Source organism: Myotis brandtii, unplaced genomic scaffold, assembly GCF_000412655.1.
Source record: "Myotis brandtii unplaced genomic scaffold, ASM41265v1 scaffold285, whole genome shotgun sequence".
In the NCBI taxonomy this organism is placed as follows: Eukaryota; Metazoa; Chordata; class Mammalia; order Chiroptera; family Vespertilionidae; genus Myotis; species Myotis brandtii.
Window position 1 is genome coordinate 463,892 of NW_005360891.1, and position 17,353 is coordinate 481,244.

A 17,353-nucleotide genomic window follows, 5' to 3' on the forward strand; every position below is an offset into this window, starting at 1 on the left:
AACTGTTAAAGGCTAAATCTATGGAAATTTGCCATGCCATTTTTTGAGACATGTTTTCCATAAACACATAGTGAATTATCTTGATTAGTTTGCTTTCATGGCAAAGTGTGCTTACCCCAATTCATTCTGTAAATAATAGTGGTCTGCATCTCCCTGCTTCCTCATGTTGTAGCTTGTCAGTTCCATGGAGACACTCTAAGGCAGTGATGGCGAACCTATGACACGCGTGTCAGAAGTGACACGCGAACTCATTTTTTTGGTTGATTTTTCTTTGTTAAATGGCATTTAAATATATAAAATAAATATCAAATCTTTGTTTTACTATGGTTGCAAATATCAAAAAATTTCTATATGTGACACGGCACCAGAGTTAAGTTAGGGTTTTTCAAAATGCTAACACGCCGAGCTCAAAAGGTTTGCCATCACTGCTAAGGTAATGTCCTCCTTTTTATCATGATATGTGTGATGAATACATGAGCAAATGTGGAAGCAATATCATCAGAGGCGATGGGTGGAAAAGGAGAAAATGCTTCGCACAAACTCTAAAGATCAATAGGTAGTTGTGGATTTATGAGAGCAATGAGTTACAAAGAATAAGCAATTGTTGTTTCATTCAGAAAAGGCAAACATGGATTACCAAACAATAAACAGAAACCAAAGTAATTGTGTCCAAAAAGAGAAGTGAATGTAGGTGGTGTATCCCTTAAAAAAATATGTTAAGGCTATGGAGAAGCAATTCGTAAAATACAAATTATGAATGAATGAGAAGCATATGATATTTGATTTCAATAGGAATCAGAGAAATGCAAGATAAAATACATAACATTTTTGTCTTGCAAAATTTGCCTTGTGAAAAGTCTGGTATTGCCAAAATTGGGGTTGCAGGTAGGAAACACTTCATAACCTGGTGATAGTAAAAATTTTTATATTTATTGAGGATAGTTGGGCTCTTTCAGTTCCATTTCTGGAACTCCATCTGAAGACTATTTCACACAAGTATACAAGGATATACATTTAAAGTTCCTCTTTACAACTTTGTAACCACAAAGAATAAAGCCTTCAATAGGAGATTTATTAAATAGATCATAGTACAGGCATACCTTATGCCATCTAGCTCTGTAGTCATTTCAAAAGAATGTAGTAGAAGTACACATGGGGATCAGTAATATTTTACAAAAATAAATAAATAGATTCATAAAATTGTACATAGTATAACTTACCACATATGTTAAATATATGTACAATGCATAAAAATATGCCTATATAAGTGTGTGTGTCCAGAGGTGGCCTGGAATGATAAACACTAAGTTCATAACAATGACTAACCTTGTGAAGCATAAGTAAATGAGGGAAGATTTTATTTTAGTTTTTTTTTTTAATGTATACTTTCATTGATTTCAGAGAGGAAGGGAGGGGGAGAGAGAGTCAGAAACATCAATGATGAGAGAGAATCATTGATTGGCTGCCTCCTGCATGCTCCCTTCCCCGGGCATGTGCCCTTGATGGGAGTCGAACCCGGGACCCTTCAGTCTGCAGGCCGACGCTCTAGCCACTGAGCCAAATCAACTAGGGCTTACTTTAGTTTTTAAAAAATCTAGTTACTTCTGATTATTTTGTGTTGGAAAAAGTGTACTATCTTATTATGAATAATGTGGTGTTCATCAAACAAGCTTAGATATAAAAAAATGAAATGAATAATACAGATTTAAAAAAAGCTTGGAAAAAGGTATAATTTCTAGTTTGCCTGGAGAATAAAAAAAAGGAAAGTAATTGAAATGCATGAATCAACAGGCCCTTGAGGAATTAGTGGACAAAGCTGAGCATGTTATTTTAGGACATACGTCCTTTTTCTAAAACTGTCAGGGCTATGGGGCTTGAGAGCATATAAAACCACCCATAGATCAGTCTGCAGATGAAGGGATTCATGCCTGCGTTTAGTTATGAAGTTCAAATTGGAAGCTGTTCAGGCAGAAAACTAATAGAAACAGGTGATAGCTAATTAACCTAAGGCTTCACAGTAATTGCTCTGCAAGAAGCAATTTAAAAGGGACCTTTCCCTTTTTTTACTTTGAAAATAATAAAATGCCCTATTTGACATTTGGCGTTTGAGCAAAAATACATGTATACACACAAATACTGGCTTTAAAAAAAAACTTCCACCTTATTCAACTTCTTAGTAAGTGTTTTAAAGGGCAAAAGAATCGTAAGACCTGTGGTTCATGTCACAGTGAACATCCCAGGCTTAGAACTTTGCCCTATATGGAGATAACTGGAGTAGATTCCTGGAGTTAGTATGGTTAGGAGCATAGGACTATATTGATTCACCCAGTCCCCAGCCGTAGGTCTCACCACTAGGCAGTATTGTCAGCTAGCAAAAGAAAGGTGCTCTTGTGAACAGAGTGTGGGAATAACGTACAGCATCCAAAATCGGCCTCTGTCACAATCTACAATCTGGCTTGCCATCTTTCTTGCAAGGTTCTTCACACTTTTTTTTGTTTGTTTCTTTTTTAAAATTAAACTTATTAAGGTGACATTGGTGAATAAGATTACATAGGTTTCAAGTGTATATTTCTATGATACATGACAGTTTATTGCATTGTGTGACCACTATATGAAGTCAAATTTCCATCTGTCACTATATTTTTGGCCCAATCACCCTTTATGACCCCCACTCCTGTTCCCTATAGTAAGCATCATACTGTTATCTGAGTTTTTGTTTGTTTTCTTCTTATTTATTCACTGTTGCTTTCAGTTTTATATCCCACATATGATTAAAATCATATGATTCTTAACTTTTTCTGTCTGACTTATTTTGCTTAGCATGATAGTCTCAAGATCCATCCATTTTGTTGCAAATGGTAGTATTTCATCTTTTCTTATGGTAGTATTGCATTGTATATATGTACCATATCAACCATCTACAGAAGGACTTTGGTTGTTTCCATGTCTTCACACTTTTAAAAAAGATCTGCCTATAAAACAAAACCTCATTTCTTCCCAGAGAGAACAGCCCCAAGTTGCCTGCATTTTCAACAACTACTTCCAGACACAGATGCTTTGGGTAGTATGACATTACACATTCGCCAAAGTAGCTAATTTCTTCTTCCCCGCGTTAGCTCAGTATCTCTGAATGACACTTTCATGGCACTTAAGCTTCATGTTTGACCCCAATATGTGGAAATGATACCTGGGTAAAGAGTTCTCCAAGAGTCAAACTCTCAATAATTTAGACCTCCGATAGAACTAGTATGAAATCTATAGGATGGCTGATGACAGTTGCCCAAGATTGAATTTCTCAAAATATTTTTTCTCCAACATCAGGTTTCACTTGTTGCAATTAAATTAGGATTGTGTTCATTTTGGACCAACTACTCTGGTTTATGAGAGGGCAATTGCATTGATTTTTTTACTTTTTACTTTTTAGGTCTGAGTCTGCTAGAATCAGTGTGGGACAGACTATCCTAAAACACATTAGTAGATTGTAGAGATATCGATACGCAAAAGAGTTATTATGCTTTACCGAGAAAAAATGGAGTTAATTTTTTAAGGTCCAAAGTACATACTAAAATAATTATTTTATTTTTCAATTATAATTTACATTCTATATTATTTTGTATTCATTTCAGGTGTACATCATAGTGGCTAGACAATCATATACTCTACAATGTGATCCCCTGATATTTCAAGTACCAACCTGGCCCAAACATAGTTACTACTATATTCCCTGTGCTGTACTTTATTGACTATATTCTCTGTGCTGTACTTTATTTCCCCGGGACTATTTTGTGACTACCAATTTGTAGTTCTTAATACCTTCACCTTTTTCAGCAATGCAGTTATGGGTATCCAAAATTAGATTGGAAACTACCTCAGGGAAGATATCATGTTCTAGAACTGTGTTTGTCTGTTGAATCATGCAATAGATGATGAGTCACATATGTGGAAGATTTCATTTCATCTACTGGTATAAAATTACTAAACAATATATATGACAAATGACAAATCTTCTAGTATTTTGCTAGTTATGTCTTACCTTTTTAAAAAAATTGGTAATTTACATAGCTCTAAAATTGTCATTTCCAAAATGATTGTAACATTGATCTTGGAAAAACAGTAATAGATCTGGATTATTCTTGTTTTACATAGTGTTAATGTCCGTTTATTTGTCTTTTTGTTGCAGGATTTATTTATACATGTGGTGGCACTTTAAAAGGACTTAATGGCACTATAGAAAGCCCTGGTTTCCCATATGGATATCCAAATGGTGCAAACTGTACTTGGGTAATAATAGCAGAAGAAAGAAATAGAATACAAATTGTTTTTCAATCATTTGCTCTAGAAGAAGAATATGACTACTTATCCTTATATGATGGACATCCTCATCCCACGAACTTTCGGACAAGGTTAGTGTATTTTGAATGGAAGAAAGGAGAGAAAATATTTTATGAGTAAAAGCAGTTTATCTTACAAAAGATGATTAATATTTGTGGTGCAATTATATAAAGTCATATACACCATGTATTATTCATTTGGAAATATATTATCCCATGAATAAATTAACTCAGAATCTCTGACTTCATGATACTGGTATATTAATATTATCTTGCAAAAAAGTTAATATTAATTGAATTGTGACCTCTTTAGAGTGGCTAAAGGTATTATGTTTTTAAAAATATTTATTTAAAGGCTTCATTCTTTATGGGTATAACTTTTGATAAAGTGAATGCATTCCAGGAAATGTGTCTTTCAGTGGTATGTACCTAATTTTAATATATAACAATATGCAAAATGCTTAAAATAAATATTCATACAGTAGTAGAATACATGATTTGTAGATAATGTGTATGATTTATAAATATAAATATCTGAAAAATAGGCCCTTTTATGTCACCAACTGGGACATTCACATTTCTGTCCATACAAATGAAATTATTTACTTTTAAGCTAGCTGATAAGACAGAGGTGAAATTAGCTGGCACCCTGACTGTCATTTCAGTGGTTCTTCAGAATTTCTTTTTAGGCAAATACAATATGTAAACATAAAGATTTTTGCTGTCTTATCAAAAATTCCTTCTAAACATAGATGAACTCTTTCTGTTATTTCAGTGGTTCTTCAGAATTTCTTTTTGGAAAATACAACATGTAAACATAAATATTTTTGCTATCTTATCAAAAATTCCTTCTAAACATAGATGAACTCTTATTTAACCAAGTTCAAAGTGCCAGATATTAGATATTTCACTGAGTCCTAAAATTTCACCCAAGCGTGTACATATTTCTTTAACTGTAGTAAACTGTTTCTCAAATTTCCAAATCAAAATATTCTAAGCAGATAACCTATCAGAATTAGAGGCTTTTTACATACTTGGCTATGTTTTCAGTCAGAATGACAGTTAAAAATGCCCGCATTGTTGTTTCAAACCACATGTCTATGCAAAGAAAAGGGTCACGGGAATGATTACAGGGGAGATTTTGTTTTTCCATTTTTGTGTGTGATACATTCATTAGAGTATTTCTAGTTTCTTCTTTTTTTTACACTGTGTTAGTCATTCAATATTCATCCTATTAAAAATATACAGTGTGGCTGACTTATTTGACAGTGTTACTTCATCATCGTTGTCACTATCATTAAAAAGCTGGATGCTGTTTGTTAATGACAGAGCATCGAGTCAAGATAGTAAACAGACAGTGCAGTGTGTGTGTTTCTGCTTGCCTGTCGTACTGTGGACGTGTGAGTGTCTGCCTTCACCTGTACACAGTCAATCATATTACTGGCTGTAAGAGAATAAAGAAAACAATTCTCAAACTGTCAAGCCAGCTAAAATGGTGTATATACAAGTTTAAAAATAAAGACTTTTGCATATATTTTTATAGTAGCAATGTACGCTCTATAAGTGGTATAAAAAAAAATAAAGCTCTCTTAATGCTATCTGGCAGTTTCTAACTATCAATTTAGATGGTTTGGTTTGTATAAGAATCTATTCTCTCTAGATCCCCTTGAAAATGAAAACACATTTTTATTTTACCCCTACTGTCCCCTTGAAAACAATAATTGTGGCTCCTGGGAAGTTAAAAGACTTTGTCAGATGGGTCAAATCAATTTTTTTTGTCCTCATTCTTTGCTTCTTAATCTGTAAATGAAGGAATAATAGCACTTAACAGATATTTATGAGGATTACAATGTAATGAAAGCTCAATAACCTAACACATCATTTATTGAGTCCCTTGTACTGAACACTGCTAAGTATTTTTTATTCATTATATTATTTAACTTTTTCTTATTCAAACAATGTGAAAGATTTCTATTATTATCATCATTTTACAACTGGGAAAATGAGGCTTATGTTACTTGTCCATGTTTAATACTGTTGAAAGTTGAAAGAGGCAGAATTATCATTGCAACACAGATTTTTCTCAGTTCAGAGCTCATACTCATTCAAAATGTTTAATGCATAATATATAATTCATAACTCTACATAATAAAAGCCTAGTATGCTATGTGTCCGGTCGTCTGGTAAGCCATTTAACCAATCAAAGCTAATATACTAATGATATGCTAAGGCCCCTCAACTGCTCACTATGACATGCACTGATCCCAGTGGGCAGACAGCCGACCAGTTGACCAGTTGCTGTGATGTGCACTGACTACCAGGGGGCAGATGCTTCTACTGGTAGGTTAGCTTGCTGCTGGGGTCCGGCTAATCGGGACTGAGTGAGAGGGGCCACACACGCCCTGGAGCCCTCCCAAGGTCCCTCCCTGCTGACCAACCTCCCCTGTCCCTCCCCAGCCCTGATCATGCACCAGTGGGGTCCCTCGGCCTGGCCTGCGCCCACTTGTTATCTGGGCTGAGGAACCCTCTCCGCTCCGAGTGCATGAATTTCATGCACCTGGCCTCTAGTTAATCTATATGTATGTAATCACCAGGGTTTATCTATTCAAATATGAATTTAAGCCTATTTTTTTAATAAAATATGGTAAGATAAATAATAAAAACAAATTTTAAAACATGCATAACAAAGATATTAAACATGCATAACAAAGAAATGTAAGCCCCAAATATCATCCTGTCCATCCTAAGTTCAGTGATTAATCTCTTCCAGCTCTCCACCTCCACTGCCCTTTTCCTCTGAAATAAGTCAGTCTATTGTATACTTCAATGACTCTGGATCTTTTTTGTTCAACAGTTTATTTTATTCATTAGATTCCACATAAGAGTGAGATCATGTGTTACTTGTCTTTCTCTGACTGGCTTATTTTGCTTAGCATAATACTCTCCAGGTCCCTCCATGCTGTCTGAAAGGCTTAGAGATCCTTCTTTTTTACAGCTGCTTGGTATTACATTGTGTAAATGTACCATAGTTTTTTAATGTTTTTGAGATCCCTCCACATTTTTGCGTGTGTCAACAGTTTTTTACTTTTTATTTCTGAGTAACATTTCATTCCATGAATTGTTTATTCTCCTGTTAATGAACCTTTAAATTATTTTTCTTTAGGGACTATAAATAAAGACACAATGACCATTCATGTACAGCTCTTCTATTGGATGCATTTTCATTTGTTTTGGATAATACTTAGAAGTAGAATTATTGGGTTATTCAGTATCTATATGTAATTTTATAGAGGAAAATAAACACACAAAAAACCTTCCAAACAGGTTTCCAAAGTAGTTGCTTCATTTTATATTCTGCCATAATTTTATGAGAGTTACAATTGCACACATTGTTGTTAACATTTGAGGTTGTCAATCTTTACTGTATTTTTATTTTGCATTTCTGTGATGATTAATAATATTGAACACTTTTTAAAAGTGCTATTAACCATTTATTCATATATCTTATGAAGTGTGTTCAAATATTTTATCTACTTTATCAGCGGGTTGTTTGATTTGTCTTGATATTGAGTTATGTGTTTTGGGGTAATCTTTATGCTATTTTTGACAAATATATACATTGTAAAATTTTTCTTCCGATCTATGACTTGCTTTTTTCATTTTATTACACTATCTTTTGATGAGCTGAAGTTTTAAGTTTTAACACAGTCTAATTAATTAATAATATATATTCTTAATGCTTTCTATGTAGTCTGATAAATATTTGCTTATCCAAAGATAGAGAAGATAGTGCTGTATTTCTCCTGAAATTTTAGAACATATTTAGGTCTATGATTGGTTTCAAAGGTGTACAAGAGTCTAGATTCATTTTACTTCACGTGGGTATAATAGTGAACAAGAATTAGCATGGCCTATGTTTTAATGAATTGTAGGAATGATAATTGAAACTATAAGTCCCAGCTGGCTGCTTCTGGGCACAACTATAGTTAAATATATTTTAAGTAGTTTTTTTTTTAAATTACTACCTGATCAACTAAATTTTGCTACAAGCCCTGTCATATATTTTTCTTATTTCTATGATAAAACTTTTTACCCTTTCAGTTTTCTTACATTGTGATCGCCCATAATCTATTTATTTCTTTTTGTCATAGTTATAAAATATACTTCAATTACTTTAGCTAAACTCTGTGCTTTATTTATCTTTTTATTGTTTTTGAATGTCATTTAACCAGTTTGTGTTCTCAGTACTGTGAAGACAGATATAAAAGAGTAATATATTCTGCCATAATTTCTTGTTTATTTTTATAAATTTGCTGGATTCTTGACATAATCATGGAATTCACAAGCCTTGGGGACATAATCAAGGAACAGTAATTAGAATGAATAAACAGCAATCTGAAGCTTGAATTCCCACTTGTGTAATTGGTAGACCTTTTCTTCCTCAGAAAATGTTGGCAGTGTGCCCATAAATGTTCTCGAGCAGCCACTATAGTTCTCTTCTGACATAATTAATCTTGTCTCCTTTCTTTTCTCCACTACTCCCTGGATTTCCCATATCACTTCCTAATACTCATGTTAAAATCCCTCCTCACCCTAATTGCTGCTCCTTTTACTGAAACACAATGATCTCTCTCCTTTCCTGTACAATGTGGTAGAAAACGGGTTTCCCACAACAATTATTAGAAGATATCAAAAGGACTTGTTAGGCCATAGAAGTAAATGGCTGTAGAGTGTTCTTTGTGGCAGTGCACCCTAGTGATTTCATTGTACTCCCAAGGCCCCATTGACACAGGTTTGACTGAGCATGATATAACTCAGTCTGATTTGTTGTCTCTGAAGACATCCCCCTTCAGAGTTAGAACCAGTCCTTATATCTTGATTATGTCTCTTGTATAATAAAATGCAGAAGCTATAAATGTGTGTGTATGTGTGTGTGTGTAAACTGCATGTGATATTAACAACTGTTTGCTCAATAAGAAAAACAATACCACTTTTGCATGTTTATATATTATATGAATGAGTTCCACCTAATAACGTCATGAATTTTGCTTACTGTTAATCTAACTGTGATCTTGATAATAGCCTAGTATATAATATATAGATTCCACAAGTCACAGGATTGAGGGTAGAAATAGGTTTTTCTCTGGGCAAGCTTGCAAAAGATGTATTGTGGTTAGTGCCTTCCTCTTCAATGCTTTAATTTACTGAAGATTTGTTGTATCACCACGGGGCATGCAAGTGAATTAGAAGAAAAAAGCCAATTAAAATGTTGATGCACCTTAGGCAGTTAATGACTCTTCTCCTTAGATATCATTCCTCACTTTGGAGCATTCAAATTAATAATTGGATAGATCTCAAGGATGAGGTTTCTCAACTTTTTGTCAACACAAAAGACTCTTTCACATCTGAGCAAGGCAAGGATTCAAGAGTATACACAATCAGTTGTTGTTTATACTGGGCATGTTGCCAAAAAGAATGGAGGTGGCTTTTAGTGAAGAAACAGACGTAATTAAACCATTAAAGCAGGGGTTAAAGCATAAAACAAAAGATGTCAGCAAGCAAGTTTAACACTTTGTTCCATGATTAATATTTATTCAATCTTTTATAGAAAATCTGTGAAACATTTACTATTGTTGCTCTGCTTTCAGTAAAACAGCACTGATATTCTAAAAGCAAACTATGCATGGTGTTAATAAAGTATAACTAGAGCTATTTTTTGTGTGCAATTCACTTATTCTCTGTAAACATTCATTTTTTTCACCTGTAGAATGGCATAATCTAAAGCCGGTTTGATGATCTCACAGAGAACTAGTTGATGTTCTCATATATGTTTTAGCAAAAGAAAATTTCATATTGAAATCTCAAACCCTAAATAGAAATTTTAAATTAGACATCCCAGAATTAAATCCTGTGAATTCTTTTAGATTTGTTAATGTATGATATTCTAAGGGAAGATACAGTTATTCTGTATCTGTTAAAAATGAACATTTTCTAATATACATTCTATGCCATGCTATTTATGTACAATTCTCAGACATCATTTCAGATATTATTCCCAATACTTTTATTATACAGATAAAAAAGTAAATTAAGAAATACTGATAATTTCTCCAAGGTCACAAAATTAGGTGTTTAAGAGAATGAACTTGTAATCTTAATAGTTTAGTTTAGTGAATAGCTAAATAGCTGTATTTATTTACATTTTGCAAGCATACCATTTTTACAATAATGGATTAGAAGATTTACCTTAAACTAGACAATTACAGAATCAGATAATTTTTATTGACCACTTATTTTATAGTCATTTTACTAAATCAAAATTAGGAGGTCAATAACATTAAAAGGCACATATTCATATCAGAAAATACTTTTTTAAAAAACCACCTATTTACTGTTATGACACGACATACATCCAAAGGCATATTTATAGTATCATAAAAATAATTGTACAATGGGAGCAGGTAGAAGAGGATAAAGGGGAGATAAATGTTGATGGAAGGAGACTTGAGTTTGGGTCCTGAACACACAATACAATATACAGATGATGTATCATCGAATTGTACACTTAAAACCAATAAAGTTTTATTAATCAATATCACCATAATAAATTCAAACAAAATTTAGAAAAATAATTGTACAAAAAGACTATTCTTTCATTAATGTTTAAAGCTTGACATTCTCATGATATCTAGAAATTATTGAGCCCACATAGAAAAAGAACTAAATGTATCAACAATGATATATAATTTGGGCTAAAATTTGGGAAGACAAAAAGAAATTAAATTTAAGAATTCAAGAAACTTAAATAATAATTTTCTATATAATCTTCCTCATTAAATGCAGATTTAAAAACATTGATCATGGAGAATATAAGGGATCATAAATTTGTATACACACATCAAACATAAGGGCTTCATAAAATCAGTGGAAAAAATAGTGTGTCAAAATATTGTTATCCTCAAACCATATTAAAATAAATGCATTATATTTGTAATGTATATTTCTTTAAAAATTGCTTTTATGAAGTATTTGAAAATCAGAATACTGCTATATATAGGCTACGGCAAAAGTAGGTTTATCATTGTGAGAACGCGAAACAGAGTTTAGTCTTGCATTATTACTTATTAATTATTGTATTCATTACTGGGATATAATTATGTTTCAGACTAGTAGGAATAGTTCAGTAAAGAAGAAATTTTAATAATACAGAAGAAATAACTATAACTAGAATTTGTCCTCATATGTAAGAGGACATGGAGTCCAGTGGACCAGGTGAGGGAGTGGGTTCAGGACAATGAGAGATTCATTTATAAGGACCTGTTTCCTTAGGCATTATCCCACATGGTCACCTGAGGTGGGTGTTCAGGTGGATGTTTCTCTGTGGCCTGCAGAGCTCCCTGCAGGTTCAAGTCTGTGTTAAGGCTCATTGAAAAGTTGCTTTTCATCCTGGCTTGTGATACATTTGGCAATATAATTTCCACTAGAATTTAGTAACCTTGCAATCTTTTTGTTTTTCTTGAGTCTCATATGTCTGTAACTATGTTCAAAGTTTTGTTTTTTCCTAAACCTAATTCTAAAATAGATTTTATTTATTTCTTTCTTCATTGCGCTCTCTCTCTCTCTCTCTCTCTCTCATCACTGGCAGCCATCCTGAAGTCATATGAAACATGAGAATTTTGCAAGATGGCATCCTTAATCGGATTGTTATTTCTAACTTTGAGGCTCCTTGCTCTCTGGTTCTTTTCCAGTCTTCTTAAATAACACATTTGTATCTAAAAGAAGTTGGCCATTCCAGTTTTAGGAGTCTGTTATCTTTACACTCTTCCCTCAGATTTTTGCCTGAAAACTAGCCAAATCCTGCTTGAACCCCATTTTGGTAACATAAATCTATATTTTAGTATATTTGTAAGCACAAATGTGTTGTAATATATTTTTAAAGTCAGGCAGTATTTACTTTCTGGTCTTTTTAGCCACTTTCTCTAGAAGGAAGGTCTCAATAAGCTTGTGATATGCCTTTAAACTTATTGAGGGGAGTGCTTTGCCAAATGCTGTATTGCTACCAAAAATCTATCCTTACATGTTCTGCCTGTGATATCTATTTTCTCAACACTCATTGCCTAACTGCTAAGCCAAAGGCACATATTTTATATTTCTGTTACGAAAACATAATATTTTAAATAGTAATTTTCTATATTTTTTTTCCAAATAAGCACATGAGCGGCAAAAGGGATGGAAAATAATTCTAGTTTTAACACTGTCTTAATTCTTTTAAAAAAAAACTGTAAAATATTCTAGATTATAAATAACTAGAGGCCCAGTGCATGAATTTGTGCATGGGTGGTGCCCCTCGGCCTGACTGGCATTCTGGGCCGATTACGGCCGGCTGGTGGGTGGGACTGTGGGAGGTTGGCTGGCTGTGGTAGGTTGGCTGTGGGAACACACTGACCACCACGGGGCAGCTTCTGCATTGAGCGTCTGCCCCCTGGTGGTCAGTGCACATCATAGCTACTGACTGGCCGTCCACTCATCTGGTTGTCCAGGTCGTAATGGTCGTTTAGGCTTTTATATATATAGACTAGAGGCCTGGTGCACGGATTTGTGCACCGGTGGGGTCCCTCAGCCTGGCTTGTGGGGATCAGTGGACCTCCGTGCTGCTGCAGCCTGGCCTTGCCCGCCAGCTCGTCAGCCTCCAGCCCGCTGTCTGCGTCGATCCTGCACAGCATGAAGTAGTTCATGAAGCAGCAGGTGGCCAGGGAGGAGCCCTAGCCTGGGCCAGGCGCTATGCCGCTCCCGCTCATCCTGGCTGCTCCTGCTCATCCCAGCCTGCTGTGCCCATCCTAGGGTAATACCGGCGTGCCCACTCCTCATCACAGCCTTGCTCCTCGTGTGGCACCAGAGAAACGACCACGGGCTCATGCCCAGTCAGTCCGGATGCTGGTGCCGATCTCGGTCCCATTCAGGATTGGGGAGGGATACGCAGGGTGAGTGTCTGCAGGAGAGGCTCACGCTGCCACAGCTGTGCTCGCCAGCCAGCCAGCTGTGAGCCCGGCATCTGGCGCCTGTTGGTCAGCTGAGCGGCGCTCCTGCTGTGGGAGCACACTGACCACCAGGGGACAGCTCCTGTGTTGAGTGTCTGCCCCCTGGTGGTCAGTGTGCATCATAGCTACTGGCCGGTTGTCCGGTCTTCCGGTTGCTTAGGCTTTTATATATATAGATAACATGTCTCCAGAAGGTCATCTGAATTCTTTTCTAGATGGAATGATTTTATTTCTGGCTCTGATGGGCTCTGATATCAATTACAAAAATTGTTCTTTTCACCTGCATTCCTCTTCACCAAGTTGAGTATAAATAGCAAGGCTTAGAAATAACATTTTTAAATAGGCATTGTGTGCAGACAGTTCCTCTAGGAAATCTTCCATATTACCTTCTTCTTGCTCCTGAGTTCTTGCTGTTTCACCTCCTCTCTGTGTCCTTCATCGATAGCCAGACATTGAATTCTGTTTTATGAATTTTTTCATCTCTGCTCTCTGCCATCAGCACCTCCCCTTGGTTAGTCCACATCTCTAAGAGGGGCTGATATAAAGACTTCATCTAATCTCTTAAAGTTCTCTTCCTCTATCCTGGGATGATAAGAGAATGTTAAAATAGTAAAATATTGCAATAAATGGTGAGAACATATTATGTTCTTGATTAATTCATAATAGATGCTCAATAAAATGTTGTTTGCAAGTGAAAAGCAGTTTTTGGTTATGAAACTGATTCACTATATTGATGCATTACTTCTTAATTTTTAGGTCAACAATGAAAATAAAATTTTGAAAATGATCACATACATTTATATTTTAAGTGTTCATAAATGTAAAATGAATTTCACTAGTAATTTAGAAATGATTTTTTATTCTAGAAAAAGCCTCATTTAGTTTAAAATACTTCAGTATTATCAAAATGTTTTGAGGGCGTCCTAGCAGGATTATTCCCCAGAATTAATGAAAATTTTGGGGAAATACTTTCATGTAAAAGCCTAAGTTCTCATTTTTAAATTCTGACCTAAATATGCTCTCATAATGCCTTTCCTCACACCAGGTAATAACTAAATTTTTATTATGGTATCAATCTATTTTCATACTCTCTCTAATTGATCTTGTTATTCTCTATTAGTTCATGCAGCTAATATATTACTGGGCATTGGATTAAGGCCTGCTAAAAAATTCAACTTTGTTTATATCAACCAATTTTACTTTGTACATATTGCCTCTTCTGCATACTGTCACTTCTAAATTACTGTATGTTATATAACAAAAGCAGAAAATTGACATTTTTCTAAAAAATTTCGGAATAGCTATCATTTTGTAGGTCGAGCAAGTACATGTTACAAAGTAACAATTACTTAAATTTTCATCATAAATATTTAAAAATATAAAATAGTTGTTATTACCAAGATTGTATAAAAATTAATATAAAAACCTAGTATAATCTGTTCTTGGTCTTAAATAGGCCTGGAGTCTTTGTGGTTAAGGAAGACTTTATCTGTTTTTGTATCTCTGATATTTACTAAAATGATGTAGCTATTCATTAACATTTGCCTAATGAGTAGGCCTGAGATGACCATAACTATATTTAATAGCTTAAATATAAGATTACACAATTTTATTAAATTGTCCAAATTAAAATTAATATTTTCTTGGGAAGATTTATTTGACTTATTTAACTTTCCCAACTGATTTACTATTGTGTCAAATTGTTAGTTAAATTTCTCACATTTCAATTCCCTTAGTTTACCTTACTATGGTCTACAAACTAATTCTAACATGCAATTCCAGTGTGTTATATAAATAAAAGTGATGAAAATAAGGACAATGTAAGAAAAATATGAGTGGCTAACTTATACAAAAATGTTGTGAAAAAGTATTATTGTAAAGCAACTGTATAATTGGTATTGGTAATAAATTGATGAGTAACACCATTTTTGTAGTCAAGGACCATTGTATCAGCTATAACTACATATATCCAACCATATGACTTTGGTAGTCACATCTGTGTGTGTGTGTGTGTGTGTGTGTGTGTGTGTGTGTGTGTGTGTTTAACATATAATTCCTTAGCTATATGCCTACATAGATTTCATCCTCTAGTATTGAAGTCTACTTGAGAACTTTAAGAAAAAACTGGTATCCTCATATTCAGCCAATCAAACTGACATCTTCCTTAAATGAATCTTTTTTTCCTATCATGTGACATTTAAATTTTTTCTCTGCAACCTTCTTTTTTTCTAATTTAATAATGAAGATTAGCTAATATTGATTCAAGGGATGTTGTACTACTCATATTGTAGATTTTAATATCGTTAAAATATCCATACTACCCAAAGCAATCTCTAGATTCAATGCAATCCCTATGAAATTACCTACAGCATATTTCACAGATCTAGAACAAATACTCTTCACCTTCTTTTAATATTTAGATACATAATCTATATGGAATTGATTTTTGTGTAAGGTATGAAGTAGAGAGGAAGGTTTATATTTTCATCTTTTGTTTCCTTTTTTTTTTCTATATGAATATATCCTTCACTAAGCACCATATATAGGAAATAAATCTTTTTCTACCCCACATCAGATTATCACAAGTCAAGTAGCTATTTATCTGTGACTCTGTGTCTGGACTCTATCTCATAGGTCTATTTATTAACAATTGAACTAATACCATACTAACTTAAATACTGTTGTTTTATAATAGCACTTCAGGAGAGCATTTAAGAATCACATTATTAAAAGTGAAACATCAAGATATACAGACACATTATTTCTAAAATAAAAACGAAATATTTATACCATTATTTAATTATGTTTGCTAATATTTATTGATCTTAATCATCATCAGTGTTATGTAATTAAAATTTTACAATTGTTTTATCTTGACAATGCAAAAGATTTTAAAAAAATGCTTTATATACAGTAAAACATCTCATAACAGTATATAAGTAATTTATAATTTAATTTTAACTAGTCCAATTAAAAATGTTTGGATCTGAATTATGATTATTTTAAAATAACAGATTAATGGACTGAATGATTTTGCACTTGACATTAAAATTTTCATTTGATAACACTAAATTAGTTCATAAATCATGTCTAAATTCACTAATTAATTAGGTAGACAAATGACTGTACATATGTTCTATGTCATTGCATTCTCATATTACTTTTTCTCCATAATGTATTCCAATGAAGAAAGATCATAATTTTATTTAGCCTAAAATTCCTAGAGAAAGTTTATAAAGTGCTATGTATTCACCAGTTGTGTGTATGTATTATATATATGTATATGTGTATATATGTATATGTGTATATATGTATATGTGTAAAACAGAATACCTAGCTTCTAATCTTGGCCCTGTCTATTTTATATTGCATAATAGTGTTCAAATATGCGGAACTTTTTTTGTTAAGTAATGTATTATGTCTGGGAAAAAGAATGTCTGGTATATACTTGGCCCTCAATAAATTCTTAATGGGTGAATAAATATCACTTAATCTTTCTGAGACCCAATTGTTTCTGTAAAAATGTGGCTAATGATACTTACCTACAGGTTTTATTAGTATTCAATTAAAGAAGTCCTCTCTATAAAAAATCAATAAAATATATATATATATATTTAAAAAAAAGTTAAACAGAACCAAAATTTTTGAAAAAGTCACCACTTTCCTGAATTTTAGATGAAGTCAAATTGTATAGTATCTTTATCATAACATCTTCAATCCTTATCACCATAAAGCTATATTTAAACCTCTGCAATTGTAGTGTTCTCTTTTATGTACCACATAATACTACTTCTTAATGCATTTACTACTTATATAAACCCATAAAACTGGTGGGTGGCATAGAATCTCAAAATCTTTCTTATAATCATTTTAGGTTGATTACAGTTATAATCTGTCTTCATCACTGGAACATGTCACAAAGAATATAGAACCCAAACATTATATATATACTGTATCTATCTATCTCTATCTCTATCTCTATCT

At 33.6% G+C, this 17,353-nt stretch overlaps 1 protein-coding gene across 1 annotated transcript in view; it reads left to right on the forward strand.

The window, feature by feature from the left end:
- CSMD3 (CUB and Sushi multiple domains 3) overlaps positions 1-17,353 on the forward strand; it is an 888,294-nt gene that overhangs the window by 94,347 nt on the left and 776,594 nt on the right. Inside the window, exon 2 of the mRNA XM_005869050.2 lies at positions 4,181-4,403. Within this exon, the coding sequence (XP_005869112.1) occupies positions 4,181-4,403 (223 nt within the window). The remainder of the gene's footprint in view (positions 1-4,180; positions 4,404-17,353) is intronic.